General features: G+C 41.0%; 3 protein-coding genes, 1 non-coding gene and 2 pseudogenes across 4 annotated transcripts in view; 4 read left to right on the top strand and 2 right to left on the bottom strand.

Moving 5' to 3' along the window:
• Positions 1 to 10,463, top strand: part of LOC146458192 (DNA excision repair protein ERCC-6-like) — a 38,901-nt gene extending 28,438 nt beyond the window's left edge. Inside the window, exons 16-19 of the mRNA XM_085090709.1 lie at positions 4,586 to 4,738; positions 6,649 to 6,856; positions 7,309 to 7,360; positions 8,359 to 10,463. Coding sequence (XP_084946835.1) covers positions 4,586 to 4,738; positions 6,649 to 6,856; positions 7,309 to 7,360; positions 8,359 to 8,745 — 800 coding nt within the window. The 3' untranslated portion in view covers positions 8,746 to 10,463. The remainder of the gene's footprint in view (positions 1 to 4,585; positions 4,739 to 6,648; positions 6,857 to 7,308; positions 7,361 to 8,358) is intronic.
• LOC146458185 (uncharacterized) overlaps positions 1 to 11,836 on the bottom strand; it is a 252,490-nt gene that overhangs the window by 45,993 nt on the left and 194,661 nt on the right. The window lies entirely within an intron of this gene.
• LOC146458196 (histone H4) lies at positions 68 to 560 on the top strand. Its single transcript, XM_085090718.1, has one exon. The coding sequence runs from the start codon at positions 96 to 98 to the stop codon at positions 405 to 407; it is 312 nt and encodes a 103-aa protein (XP_084946844.1). The 5' UTR covers positions 68 to 95; the 3' UTR covers positions 408 to 560.
• LOC146458195 (histone H2A pseudogene) lies at positions 1,447 to 2,067 on the bottom strand (annotated as a pseudogene).
• Positions 2,093 to 3,016, top strand: LOC146458194 (histone H2B.1 pseudogene; annotated as a pseudogene).
• Positions 5,513 to 5,585, top strand: Trnav-gac (transfer RNA valine (anticodon GAC)). The gene has a single exon. It is a non-coding gene; the product is annotated as a tRNA-Val (tRNA).

Raw genomic sequence — 11,836 nt, 5'->3', positions numbered from 1 at the left:
TGATGTGATGTTTTCTGAGAGGTCGTTTTTTCCTATATAAAACGGAGACACAGCGCTAAGTCAGTTATATCTCAGTTACGTGAGAAGCAGTCAAAATGTCTGGTCGTGGTAAAGGAGGCAAAGGTCTAGGAAAAGGAGGCGCCAAGCGTCACCGAAAGATTCTTCGTGACAACATCCAAGGCATCACCAAGCCAGCCATCCGTCGTCTTGCTCGCCGTGGCGGTGTCAAGCGAATCTCTGGCCTGATCTACGAGGAGACTCGTGGTGTTCTCAAAGTTTTCCTTGAGAACGTTATCCGTGATGCTGTGACATACACCGAGCACGCCAAGAGGAAGACTGTGACAGCCATGGATGTGGTGTACGCTCTCAAACGCCAGGGACGTACTCTGTACGGATTTGGTGGTTAGACTGCACTGTCCACACAAACAAACGGCTCCTTTAGGAGCCACAAAATCTCTTAAAAGTCATAATCAATGAAATCCTCGTTTTGCATTCAAATTTACTCGCCGCCGCGCGGCACGCGATAAATATATTACACTCACTTTCACTCGCGCAGGCTAGCTGCACGCTTTTAGATCACAAGTGTAAAGTCTTCACAATGATCTTTATTCACATTGAGCAACTCTAAGGAAAGCGGCGCGCGGAAAAACAGCTACATGGCAGAATACCCGGCCATTCAATATTCAAGTTACTGCTGTAGTGTTGCGTCGGCGCCGGCATTAACTTTCTTTCGCATCGCCGAAATTTACTGAGAGTACTGAAAGGCGTTTGTTATGGTTTAGTGGACAAAGAGGTCCTATGGCGAGCGATGTCACGACCCCTTTGAAAATTCGTATTTGCGCGCATTGGTAACGAATTTTGGCGCACTTTTTGTAACGGGCAGAGGCAAAGATTTGCGCGCTTAATTTTAAATTTTTTTGGGAAATTTGCATTAGAATAAAGCCAATCACATTCAAGAACTCTTTCTTAAATTATAATATTTTGAAACCGTTAATTAAAATGCTAAATGGCGGGAAAAGACATAAGAAATGAAATCATGATGGCTTTTCGGGGCTGTACCTCGGTCTAAGATGCTGTAAAACTCACAGCTGAGAGAAAACGAACGAGACAAAATGTCAAAACAACAACACAAAAAAATCTGCCATCGAAGCGTTTGCATGATTTCAAAGTGTATAAATTTTGGTTTCTTGCTAAATAAATGCTAGTTGTTGTTCAAGAGATTACTCTGTTTGTTTATCTAGTCCCGAGACAAATCTGCTCACTCAGCTTACAGTTTCAATTTTCGGTTTTTTGGAGTCATAAAAAAATTATGGCTTGTAACTATGAATCACTGGAAGAAGAAACTCTTGATATGATTTTTTAAAATAGCAAGTAGCAGTTCAATACTTTCACTCATGCATAAGCGGAGGAAATCAAGGAGAGTTTAAAGAAGAAGACTCCGAGTTTGAAGATTTATTGCCCGATGAAGACTCTGCTTCGGGCAATATTAACCTGAATGATATTGCATGGTCGAACGACGAACTTTTTTAGTGTCTAATTAAAAAAGTAAACTTTCAGATTTAAAATGTGGAATCTCCTAAAATATCCGGTTAAGTTCAGCATTGTTGGCTATGACTTTATTATCATTTGGTGGCTCCTAAAGGAGCCGTTTTTGTAAATGAAATTAAAAGCTTAAGCTTTCGCCTTCTTCTCGGTCTTCTTGGGCAGAAGCACGGCTTGGATGTTGGGCAGAACACCTCCCTGTGCAATGGTGACACCGGCGAGCAGTTTGTTCAACTCTTCATCATTGCGCACAGCCAGCTGAAGATGACGGGGGATGATTCTTGTCTTCTTGTTGTCACGAGCAGCGTTGCCCGCCAACTCGAGGATTTCAGCGCTCAAGTATTCGAGCACAGCGGCCAAGTACACTGGAGCACCGGCGCCGATACGCTCACCATAGTTGCCTTTGCGAAGAAGACGGTGGATACGACCAACAGGGAACTGAAGCCCTGCTCGGGATGAGCGGCTCTTGGACTTGGTGCCCTTAGCTTTTCCTTTTCCGCGACCGGACATGTTGAAATTCTTCTGTTACTTGTTCTTTCGAGTGAAAATGAGTTTTGAAGCGTAGAGAGCAGTATTTATAGTTCGCTCTTATGCAAGAGGGATCGAAGCGCACCAATCAAAACTATGTATACTGTTTGAATTTGAACAAAGATCCTTTGTAAAGAAAAGAAGAGATTATCAGAGGCAATTGACCTTTCGGTCATAGTATTGACAGACATATTAAGCACATGTCAGATTGGCCAATCACTTAGCGAGAATTTCGATCCGTATGATAATTGATCTCATCCTCATTCTCGTATAAATACAAGATGCATCGAAATGTCAGGCATTTCAGTTCATTCGAAATATCGACATGCCACTAAAAGTTGCAGGAAAGAAAGGCGAGAAGAAAGCCGGAAAGGCAAAGGCCGGAGCTGAAGGAAAGAAGAAGAGAAGGGGAAAGAGAAAGGAAAGCTATGCGATCTACATCTACAAGGTGTTGAAGCAAGTTCACCCTGACACTGGTATCTCCAGCAAAGCCATGGGCATCATGAACTCGTTCGTGAACGACATCTTCGAGCGTATCGCCACAGAAGCTTCCCGCCTTGCCCACTACAACAAGAAATCAACCATCAGCTCCCGCGAGATCCAGACCGCCATCAGGCTGCTTCTGCCCGGTGAACTGGCCAAACACGCCGTCAGTGAAGGAACCAAGGCCGTGACGAAGTACACCAGCAGCAAGTAAACTCGCTGAGTTTACCGCCAAAACCAACGGCTCCTTTAGGAGCCACCAAATGTTATAAAAGCAATGACTTACTTATCTTATCATTCTCTTCACCCTGGTGATGATATTTTGTGTAAATTATCTTGATTTACAATATGCATCGTTTGCTTAATTTGCTGCTCTTGTACTGGAAAAACCGTTTTGTAGCGAATACTTGGCTTCCCGCGCGCGTAAATCAGTTTGTTTAATTAAATATGTCGTTTCCGTTTCGATCTTCGTCCTATTTCACTGTCAATATTCCGATAAAACTTCTTTTCCTAAATCACACCGTTTACTGTAAATTATCTACGTTTTGTGGGAATCAAAGTTTTCTCGCTCATTGCTTGCGCGCGTTCCAACGGTCAATTGCACGCGAGAAGCTTTTTTTTGCTCCCTTAGGCCTTGTTTACAGGAGAGAGGAATGACGTTCGTAAAAATTAGTTTCAAATTATAACAAATTTTGGAATTTTACAACACGCAAGGATTACTGTGCGAATGCACGACAGCGTCACTCTTCGCTAGGACAACAAATTTAAGGGTGCTTTGTATTCATTCATTCTACAGCTGTTCACTTCTGTAATTTGTTCAAACCAAACTGTCAGACCGTTTCATAAACGGTAATTATTTCCACGCTGTATCGCCTCAGAGAGTTCTACAACGAAATCAACAACAAAAAAAAAATCTGAAATATGTCAATTGTCCGAAAGTTTTTGTTTGTTTTCACTCTGTTTTCAGCTTATATCTCTCTGTAACTGTCTTCACAGATCAGAGTACGAATTTTAAATACTACTTCCGGTTCCCTTGCCTAAGAGCGATTGCTTCTCTCAGGATCGGACCAGTTTAGGGTTTTATCGGTGTTTATCAAACCAAACGTTATTGCAGTAGTGGTATCGAACCTTGTGACCGATTCTATGCATGTTACATGAAGGAGAAGCGAACGCGTGCGAAAGCGCTCGAGTTTCCGTGGGCTGCACTCTGCGCGCTCGCTGGGGATGCACAATCTGCGAGCCAGCGAGGCATGCGAGGCAGACGTGTGAGGCACTCAGGTTAGCCTAAAAAACACTCCGGTTAGCCTAAATAGCACTCAGGTTAGCTTAAATAGCTCCCCGGTTAGCTTAACGGTTAGCAGTTTATGTTGGGGTTGTTCATGCCTCGCATGCCTCGCATGTTTTGTTCCTGCCTCGCACGTCTACCTTGCATGCCTCGCTGGCTCGCATATTGTATACACACTCCGCTCGCTAATGTGTTAGGTCTCTTTCTCAATGAATTCTCGGAAAGTGTGACTTGACGATCTTGCGAACGGGCTAAGACTTGAGACATCACACAAGCGAGGACAATGTGCTGCCACTTAATCTATTCTCGGAGACTCAGTCTGTTTAGCAAGTGTTGCCGTGGTTTCAAGAATTTTACGGGCGAAAGAGTGACATTCACAGAGGGTCGTACAGGGGGGGGGGGGGGGGGGGTCTCTTGCACGGTTCACGAACAGAAAAATTAGCAAATCACGGATCACAGAAATGAAAATTTCGTTTTCAAGCTCTTCACGGGTCACGCAAAACCTTCAGGTCACGGACTACGAAGAATTTATTACATTCACGTTTCACGGGAAATAAAATTAGCTAATCACGCATCACGAAAATACCCCTGTGCGACCCTCTTCACAGATTTTGTGACCACGTTGAATTAGCTACAGCTGAAGATGGGCTTCAATCGTTTGGTAGCCTTGAATGCACTGACTAAAAGTATAAGGTCATGAGGTTCTATGTGGCACTTGTTTATCGCAAACTTGTTTGTTGTTCACAGAAATTGATGGCCGGGAAATTGAGCATCTGGATTATCATGAAATGTACAATCCATCGAACACGACCCAGTCAAGCGCCGAGGAAATGGAAAAACAGAAACAACACAGCGCTCGTCAGGACCAGTTTATTCTCCAGAATCTCTTCAAGAAAACAGGTGTGACTACTGCTGGTGATGAAATTGTGCAACATTACACCAGTCAAAGTCTTAAATATTCAAATTCACTCCCACAGTGTAACTGACGATGACAGTTGGTTCTGTCGACACATGGTTTCAAAACTTATAAAATTGTCTTAAAACTTACCAGGAAAATGAATGTCCAATGAAATCCTCTATGATAAACTGTAAACTAAAGTTGATACTGTTCCTGGATTGGCTTAATAGGGCGCTGAACAAGCAGACCCAGTCCACATGAAATTAGCAAGCTGAAGGTTTCTGTATATTTGAAGAAACTTTACACAGCTGTTTCGACAAAGGTTGTCCAAAAAAAGCGTAAAAGCGTACGCGACAATGCCGAAAGGTAATCCGGGAAATACCCAATAAATTCCAATAAAAGCTTAGAATCCATAATGCCTCGACCGTACAGCGAAGACGTGAGATGGTGGGCAATATGGATTCGGAGCTTTTGGGGTGTTTTCCAGACTACCTTTCTGCATTGTCGCGTACGCTTTCTACGCTTTTTGTCGAAACAGCTGTGTTTGAAGAAACTTTATATGATGTGGCTGTTGGAAATGCATTATTCGGCAGTTCTCTGTTCATTCGCTCGACAAGTCTTTCAAGTACCCATCACCTAACACGGTTGAAAAGTGTTGAACTAGGGTTATTTTGATGTAAATATATGAAACATATATTTTGAACTACATATATTATGAACATATATTCATCCTTCACTGGTATATTACGGACTCACAATATGACTAGCTCCCAGTTGGCTTGATAGCTCAGTTGGTAGTGCACTGCACCGACATCGCAGAGGTTATGGGTTCGAATCCCGTTCAAGCCTGAATATTTTTTCAGACTTTCTTTTCGCAACTGCTTAAGTTGGGTACTAACTACGAGGATCTTTCTTCTATTTGGTCTTTCATCCGCAATTCAAAAATATATGTTTCATATATTTACATTCATTATTCATCCTTCACGGGTATATTACGGACTCACAATATGACCAGCTCCCAGTTGGCTTGATAGCTCAGTTGGTAGAGCACTGCACCGGCATCGCAAAGGTTATGGGTTCGAATCCCGTTCAAACCTGAATTTTTTTCAGGCTTTCTTTTCGCAACTGCTCAAGTTGCGTACTAACTGCGAGGATCTTTCTTCTATTTGAAGCAACCGCTCATACCAAAATTGCACCTTGCCTTGTGCTTATTGAAAACTAGAAGCTAGTCATGTTGGTGGGGCAAGGGGAGGGGGTGGGGTGCTTCATTTGAACTTGAAGATAATCGATAGCTTGTCAGCGAAGTACCATAACCTGTTTGATCCCACTGGCATACCACTTGTGTCTTGGGAACTAATGTTAAGGAAGGTGCCTACCTTTGCTGCTGCGCATCTCGAGATACTCGGTTTTCCTATGGGTGGTGCCTACTAATACAAGAATATTTTTGCGCGGTTTAAACCTATACGGAGAAAGCAGAACTTTGCAAGAGCTCTTGGTATTCAAAAAGAAAATTGGGGGTAACCATGCATTTTTCAGAGATAAGAAAGCTTCAACTTGGAAAAAAACGCCATACATTGCTTTGTATTTTACGGCTTTTTATAATAATTGTTGCTTTTTAAATTATCCCCCAAAAATGCATGGTTACCCCCAATTTTCTGTTTGGATTCCAATAGCCCTTGTTAAGATCTACTTTCCCCGCATACTCATAAACCGCGCAAAAATACTTCGGTATTAGGAGGCACCGTCCTTAATTAAACTATTGCGAAAATAACGGGAAAACTTCGACGAATTGGAACTTGACAAGATGTCTTCTCTAGTACTCCTCGCTTCAATCGAGATGATAGGTTTAGGTCAAGCTGTTTGTCTCAAAATGACACGCCCTAAGCTGTATTTGTTATCACACTGTCCTTAGGTGTGCATAGCGCTCTAAAGCATGACGTCATCATGGAGTCCAGTATACCGGATTTAACCTTTGTTGAAAGCGAGGCTAGTCGAGTGGCAGAGAGCGCTGTGAAGGCGCTGAAAAAGTCACGCCAGCGATGCCTGGGTGCAACCAGCGGTGTGCCCACCTGGACAGGCGTGTCGGGTTCGTCTGGTTTATCGGAGCCCCTGGCTAAAAGGTATGGTTATGGAAGTGTTTTAGTTCTGAGCAAATTACTTGTCAGAAACAGAGAACTTTCTTCGTTTGTAGACTTTTCGTTTATGGGGTGGTGATTTGAGAGGCGTTCGTGTCCTCATTTTGCTTCTACCTGAAAACATGCCTTAAGTTTGTAATGCTTACAATCGATCTGTTTTCATTTAGCGTTTTAAACGCAAAAAGGTTTCCAATCCACCCTACCCCCGATCCCTTTGTTAGTTTTGTACTCCTCCCAGATTTCGCCCTCTCAAACTCAGCGTTTACACTGAATAGTAGGGGAGTGTGAACAGCTTTTAAGCCCGTTACTTCTCTTTACACTCAAGCAAAAGAACATTCGTCGTTTGAACATCCTGCCCAGTTGCCCATGGCTGGTGATGTATTAGTCTATGCCTAATTCTCTTCTTCTCCTTCTTACTTTGTTTCGTTTTGTTTCAGGCCCCGTTTTGGGCAGAAGAAGAAACCCGCCGCAACAGAGGAACTTTCAAAAGTAAGGATGCTTTACTTGTCTTGTTAAGAAAGGGCGTTGTCATTTATATACCATCAGCCAGAATACAGAAAAGCTCAAACACACACCTTTAATGTTAATCAAACCCAGCAATGATGTAGAACAGTGCTCGAAAACTTTCTCTGAGGAATCTTGATTTTTAGAAAGCAAGGCCTATTCTTGATGGTCTGATCGCGAGTTAAACCTCAACTCCGTGCGTAGGCCAATCTGGCGATTTTAAAAATTAATCAGATACAGTTCACACAGCTTTTACTCCGTATGTTTCCCGTTAGCTAACTGATGACAAGCATATCCAAAGTTTTGCTGTTGAATTCCCAGTTCCGTTCAATACATCATGGTAGTTACATGTGACTCAACAGTCGAAGATGAGTTAACGCAAGAGCCTTTTCCGTTGCCGCGAAGTTTCTTTTACAGCTAAAATCGTTTGACTGAACAACTTCATTTGATTCAGTTTAAGAACATAACATGCTCAGGTGCGTGCCATTTAAACATTGTTAGGGAGCTCAAACTGCGACGACGGCAACGGCATCGAAAACGTCACCTGAAAATATAACTTTATTTCATTTGTGCTACTTCGCGATTATTTCAACTCGCTCAACTTCTACAGAAACGGCGAACTATCCAGGAACCAAATTGGTAGGAGTGGCGTTCAGGTTAAGAAAGAAAATGAAAAATTCACCGTCGTGTGCCGGCTCACGTTCTCCAAAAAACTTAGAATTTGGTCATTTCACGTTGTTGTTTTGCAGAGGACGGCACAGAAATGTACCAAAATGTAAAACGCACGTGCAGAGCGATTGTGTGTGCTCATGAAACTTATTGTTTTGTGGCATTGTCGTTGTCGTCGCCGTCGTCGTTGCTTAAGCTCCCTATTATTTCCTACAGGCCTTTAGCATAGAAGGGTATAGGCGTCGCTAAAAAAAAAAAGAACGCAATGATTCGATGTGGCGTACTTATTTATCCACCCATATATTTTTTTACAGACCTCCTCAAACATGGATAGCAAGCCTCATTTCAGCGGTGAGCAAATGGGTATGAGCAGTACATCGGCAAAAGGTTCGGAACGAGTCCACTCCAGTCAACTGCTCGCCAAAATGAGGGCGCGAAACAATCTGGTTCCCAGCAGCGATGCAAATGCAGGTGGTGGTCCTGGCAACGAAAGTGACGAATTACTCGCTCAGATGACAAATTTTATTGCGTCACAGTGCACAACTGTTGGACAAGCAACCACACAGGAGATTTTAGATGAATTTGGCTCCAAACTTCCACGGAGTGACACGGTCGTGTTTCGTTCGATGCTGAGGCAGATTTGTACTTTTAAAAGAGATTCAGGGAAAGGCATTTGGGTATTAAGAGAAGAGTTCAGATAACTTCTGGGTGAAAATGTTAATGTGCTATAGCCCATATAAGGGATTGTTTCTACAAAGGAACAGCTAAGAACTCGTTTAAAGGATTGAACACGGAGATTTTTTTCGTAGTTCGTTTAATGTATTACTTGATAACAAGTGGTTTTCCAAACAATTACGAACTTGAAAATGGTTTATAAAAGAAGAAAAATGACAAATAGGCAGACAGCAAATTGTTAAATATGAAGAAATCTTTTTTGCAGTGGTATTTTATTTATTTAGGAAAGAAGGCAAAAAAAAAAAAAACAAACAAAAAAAAAACAACAGCAAAAACTACAACATTGGCTCGGAGTTGTGTTTTTCTTATGGTGTCTAATTTTGATTTCTTTCTGAGCTACTATTTTTTTGAGATTTTCTACAATGTCTTTACTCAACTCTCAGAAAACAAATTACTTGCATGCAGAATAAAGTTCACAGATGCTGCAACTTTGGAAGTTATTTTGAGAGAGTTTGTACAGATAAATAAAATAAAGCTAAATCGTTTATTAGACATTATTAAATTCTCAGCCTCGGATATTGCATTTCTAGCGTTCTGATTGGTTCACTAAATCTCGGTTATCAGCTTATATACCGTAGTTTGACCTTATATGGAAAACGAATTCTCCAGGTGTCGCTAAGCTAATTTTTTTTTCGGCGGGAAGCGAAAGTTTCTTCGGAAATATGTAGAAAAAAAAAGAAAAGAAAGAAATACCAAATAATGCCATCTCGATATAACAACAATAAAAGCCACAAAGTTTGGTATGACGCTATTTAATGGTAAAGTTTCCTTTAAAATCTTTAAAATTGCAAGATTTTAAGATTTTTAGATCACATAACAACAACAATAACAATCGGTTACCTTTAAAAATTTCAGGTTGGCTTGCAAATCCTGGCGGTAAGAGGTTAAAGCCAATCGAAGAAATTTCTTAGGGAGAGCTTTATGCCTGCCTTTATGTTTTTACGCATTTACGAGGACTTCAGGAAAAGTTCATCTATGAGATCCGTACGAGCGGCGGCTATAATGATCGTTTCCGTCGCTCGGCACCACTCAGCAAAACATTTGCACAAATGTGCACAGCACTTACAGTTCTCAAATAAGCTTGAAGTTTAAAAACTTGCACTGAATGCTTGTCTCAGTGAGGTTGTACCTCGTACTCTTGGACTTGCCTGAAGTGTTTTAAATCGTCCGCGAGGAATTCAGTTCAGCATGAAAAAAGCCGTCCTTGCCCTGATCTCTTCCTTCGCTCGGCACCACACAGCAGAACATTTGCTCAAATGTGCACAACTATTACGCTTCTCGATGAGCTAAAACTTCAAAAGCACTTGAATGCTAGTCTCAGAAAGATTATAATTCATACATTCAAACGTTTCTTCAATTTTAGATGTCTGACTGTGTCCGATTTTCTTCGCTTTCGATTTTTCATTCAACTCCGTTTGCAAAGAGCTGCGCGTGAAAAGCTTGTGAATACGTAACAATCCTCTAATTTCTATCAGCTAGCGAATCCCTTTTTTTTGCGTCACTTGTTTGTTTACTACTTATTTAACTTTTATTTTAGTCAATTCAGTTGTAAACACCAAATGTATTTGTATTTAGTTAAGTATAAACATACCTACCCGCCTCGACTAGTTTCAGCTATTTGCGGGTAGGTATATAAACACCTTGAACTGTCTATTTTTAATAAAGTGTTGTTGTTGTTGTTGTTGTTGTTGCGTGTCATGTGATCATTACGTTTCGCGCGCTTTGGTCGGAGGTTGCCTCAACATCCGGTCGTTTTAATTTGAAGGAAATTTTTTCTTGAAAATATATAAAAATTCAGTAAATTTCAAAGCAATATCCAAACGCGGAGAATTTAATAAAACAATTATTCCATTCGCGCTTGTTGGATATGAGATTAGTTATAGCCAACTCGGCGCTTCGCGCCTCGTTGGCTATTTACCATCTCATATCCAACGCGCGCTCATGGAATAATTGTTAATTATACCTCGCAGTCGTACAACTGAACATGCAATAAAAAATACAATATACAATATACAAAAAAATATACAAAATGGACAATATACAAAAAAAGAAAAGATTAATTACAATAAAAAATATTTGAAATTTAAAATTTAGAGTAAATTACAATAAGGCTTTACATTACATTGCTAATAATGAAAGATTTCCTAAAACGATCAGTGCGACAGACTGGAATGTCAAAGCATCTCTTATTTCTTAAACGCTGAGCGTAAGAGCTGGCCATAGAAGGTAACAGGCTAGCCAGCTTGTGATCTTACTTGCTTACAATGTCGTAAAATAATTTGACAGATAGTGATTCACGTCTGTCTAAGAGTGACAGAATACCAGCCTTTTTATCGCCTCACTATACGATAAACCAGATAATATTATTCGCATAGCGCGCCTCTGAATACGTTCGATGTTGTCAGACAAATATTTCGGGAGAATACGATGGAATAGCTGGCACGAAAATTCCAGCGCTGATCTAATGACACTACAATAAAAAGCTGGCAGGCCATCGGAACTTATGACAGCCCTCTAAAGAACGGTGCCTACTAATAAAGAAGGAATTTTGTGTGGGTTATTACTATGCGGGGAAAGCAGATCTTAGCAAGGGCTATTGAAATCCAAAAAGAAAATTGGGGGTAGCCACGCATGTTTTAGAGATAATGAATTAAGCAACAATTACAGTAAAAAGCCGCATATAAGAACCTAGTGATATAAGAACCTACAGGCTGAAATTTGGCACCTATATACCCAAAATTATAAGAGCCTGGCAAAGAAAAATAGGTTCTTATACAAAAACAATCACTCCAATTTTGATGGTCAAAATTCTGGATTTTAATTGTGTGAGAAACGTCTGACAAAAAGTCATTGTGTATATGTTTTCTTTGATTTACATTTGTTTGGATTTTCACTAGATTTCACTAGTGCTAAGCGTTCATTGTAATTCATTACCTTGCTGTAATAATTTTAGGTGTATACAGGGCCCCTCAGGATAACAGCCCCGTAGCTGATTGGGCCACCCTGTCTTAAATAAAGTAAACTTACAACAGTAGTACAATATTTCTGCCAATGGTT

The sequence above is a fragment of the Pavona decussata genome, unplaced genomic scaffold (genome assembly GCF_977016875.1).
Source record: "Pavona decussata unplaced genomic scaffold, jaPavDecu1.1 SCAFFOLD_233, whole genome shotgun sequence".
Lineage (NCBI taxonomy): Eukaryota > Metazoa > Cnidaria > Anthozoa > Scleractinia > Agariciidae > Pavona > Pavona decussata.
This window is presented reverse-complemented; position numbering and strand designations above follow the sequence as displayed.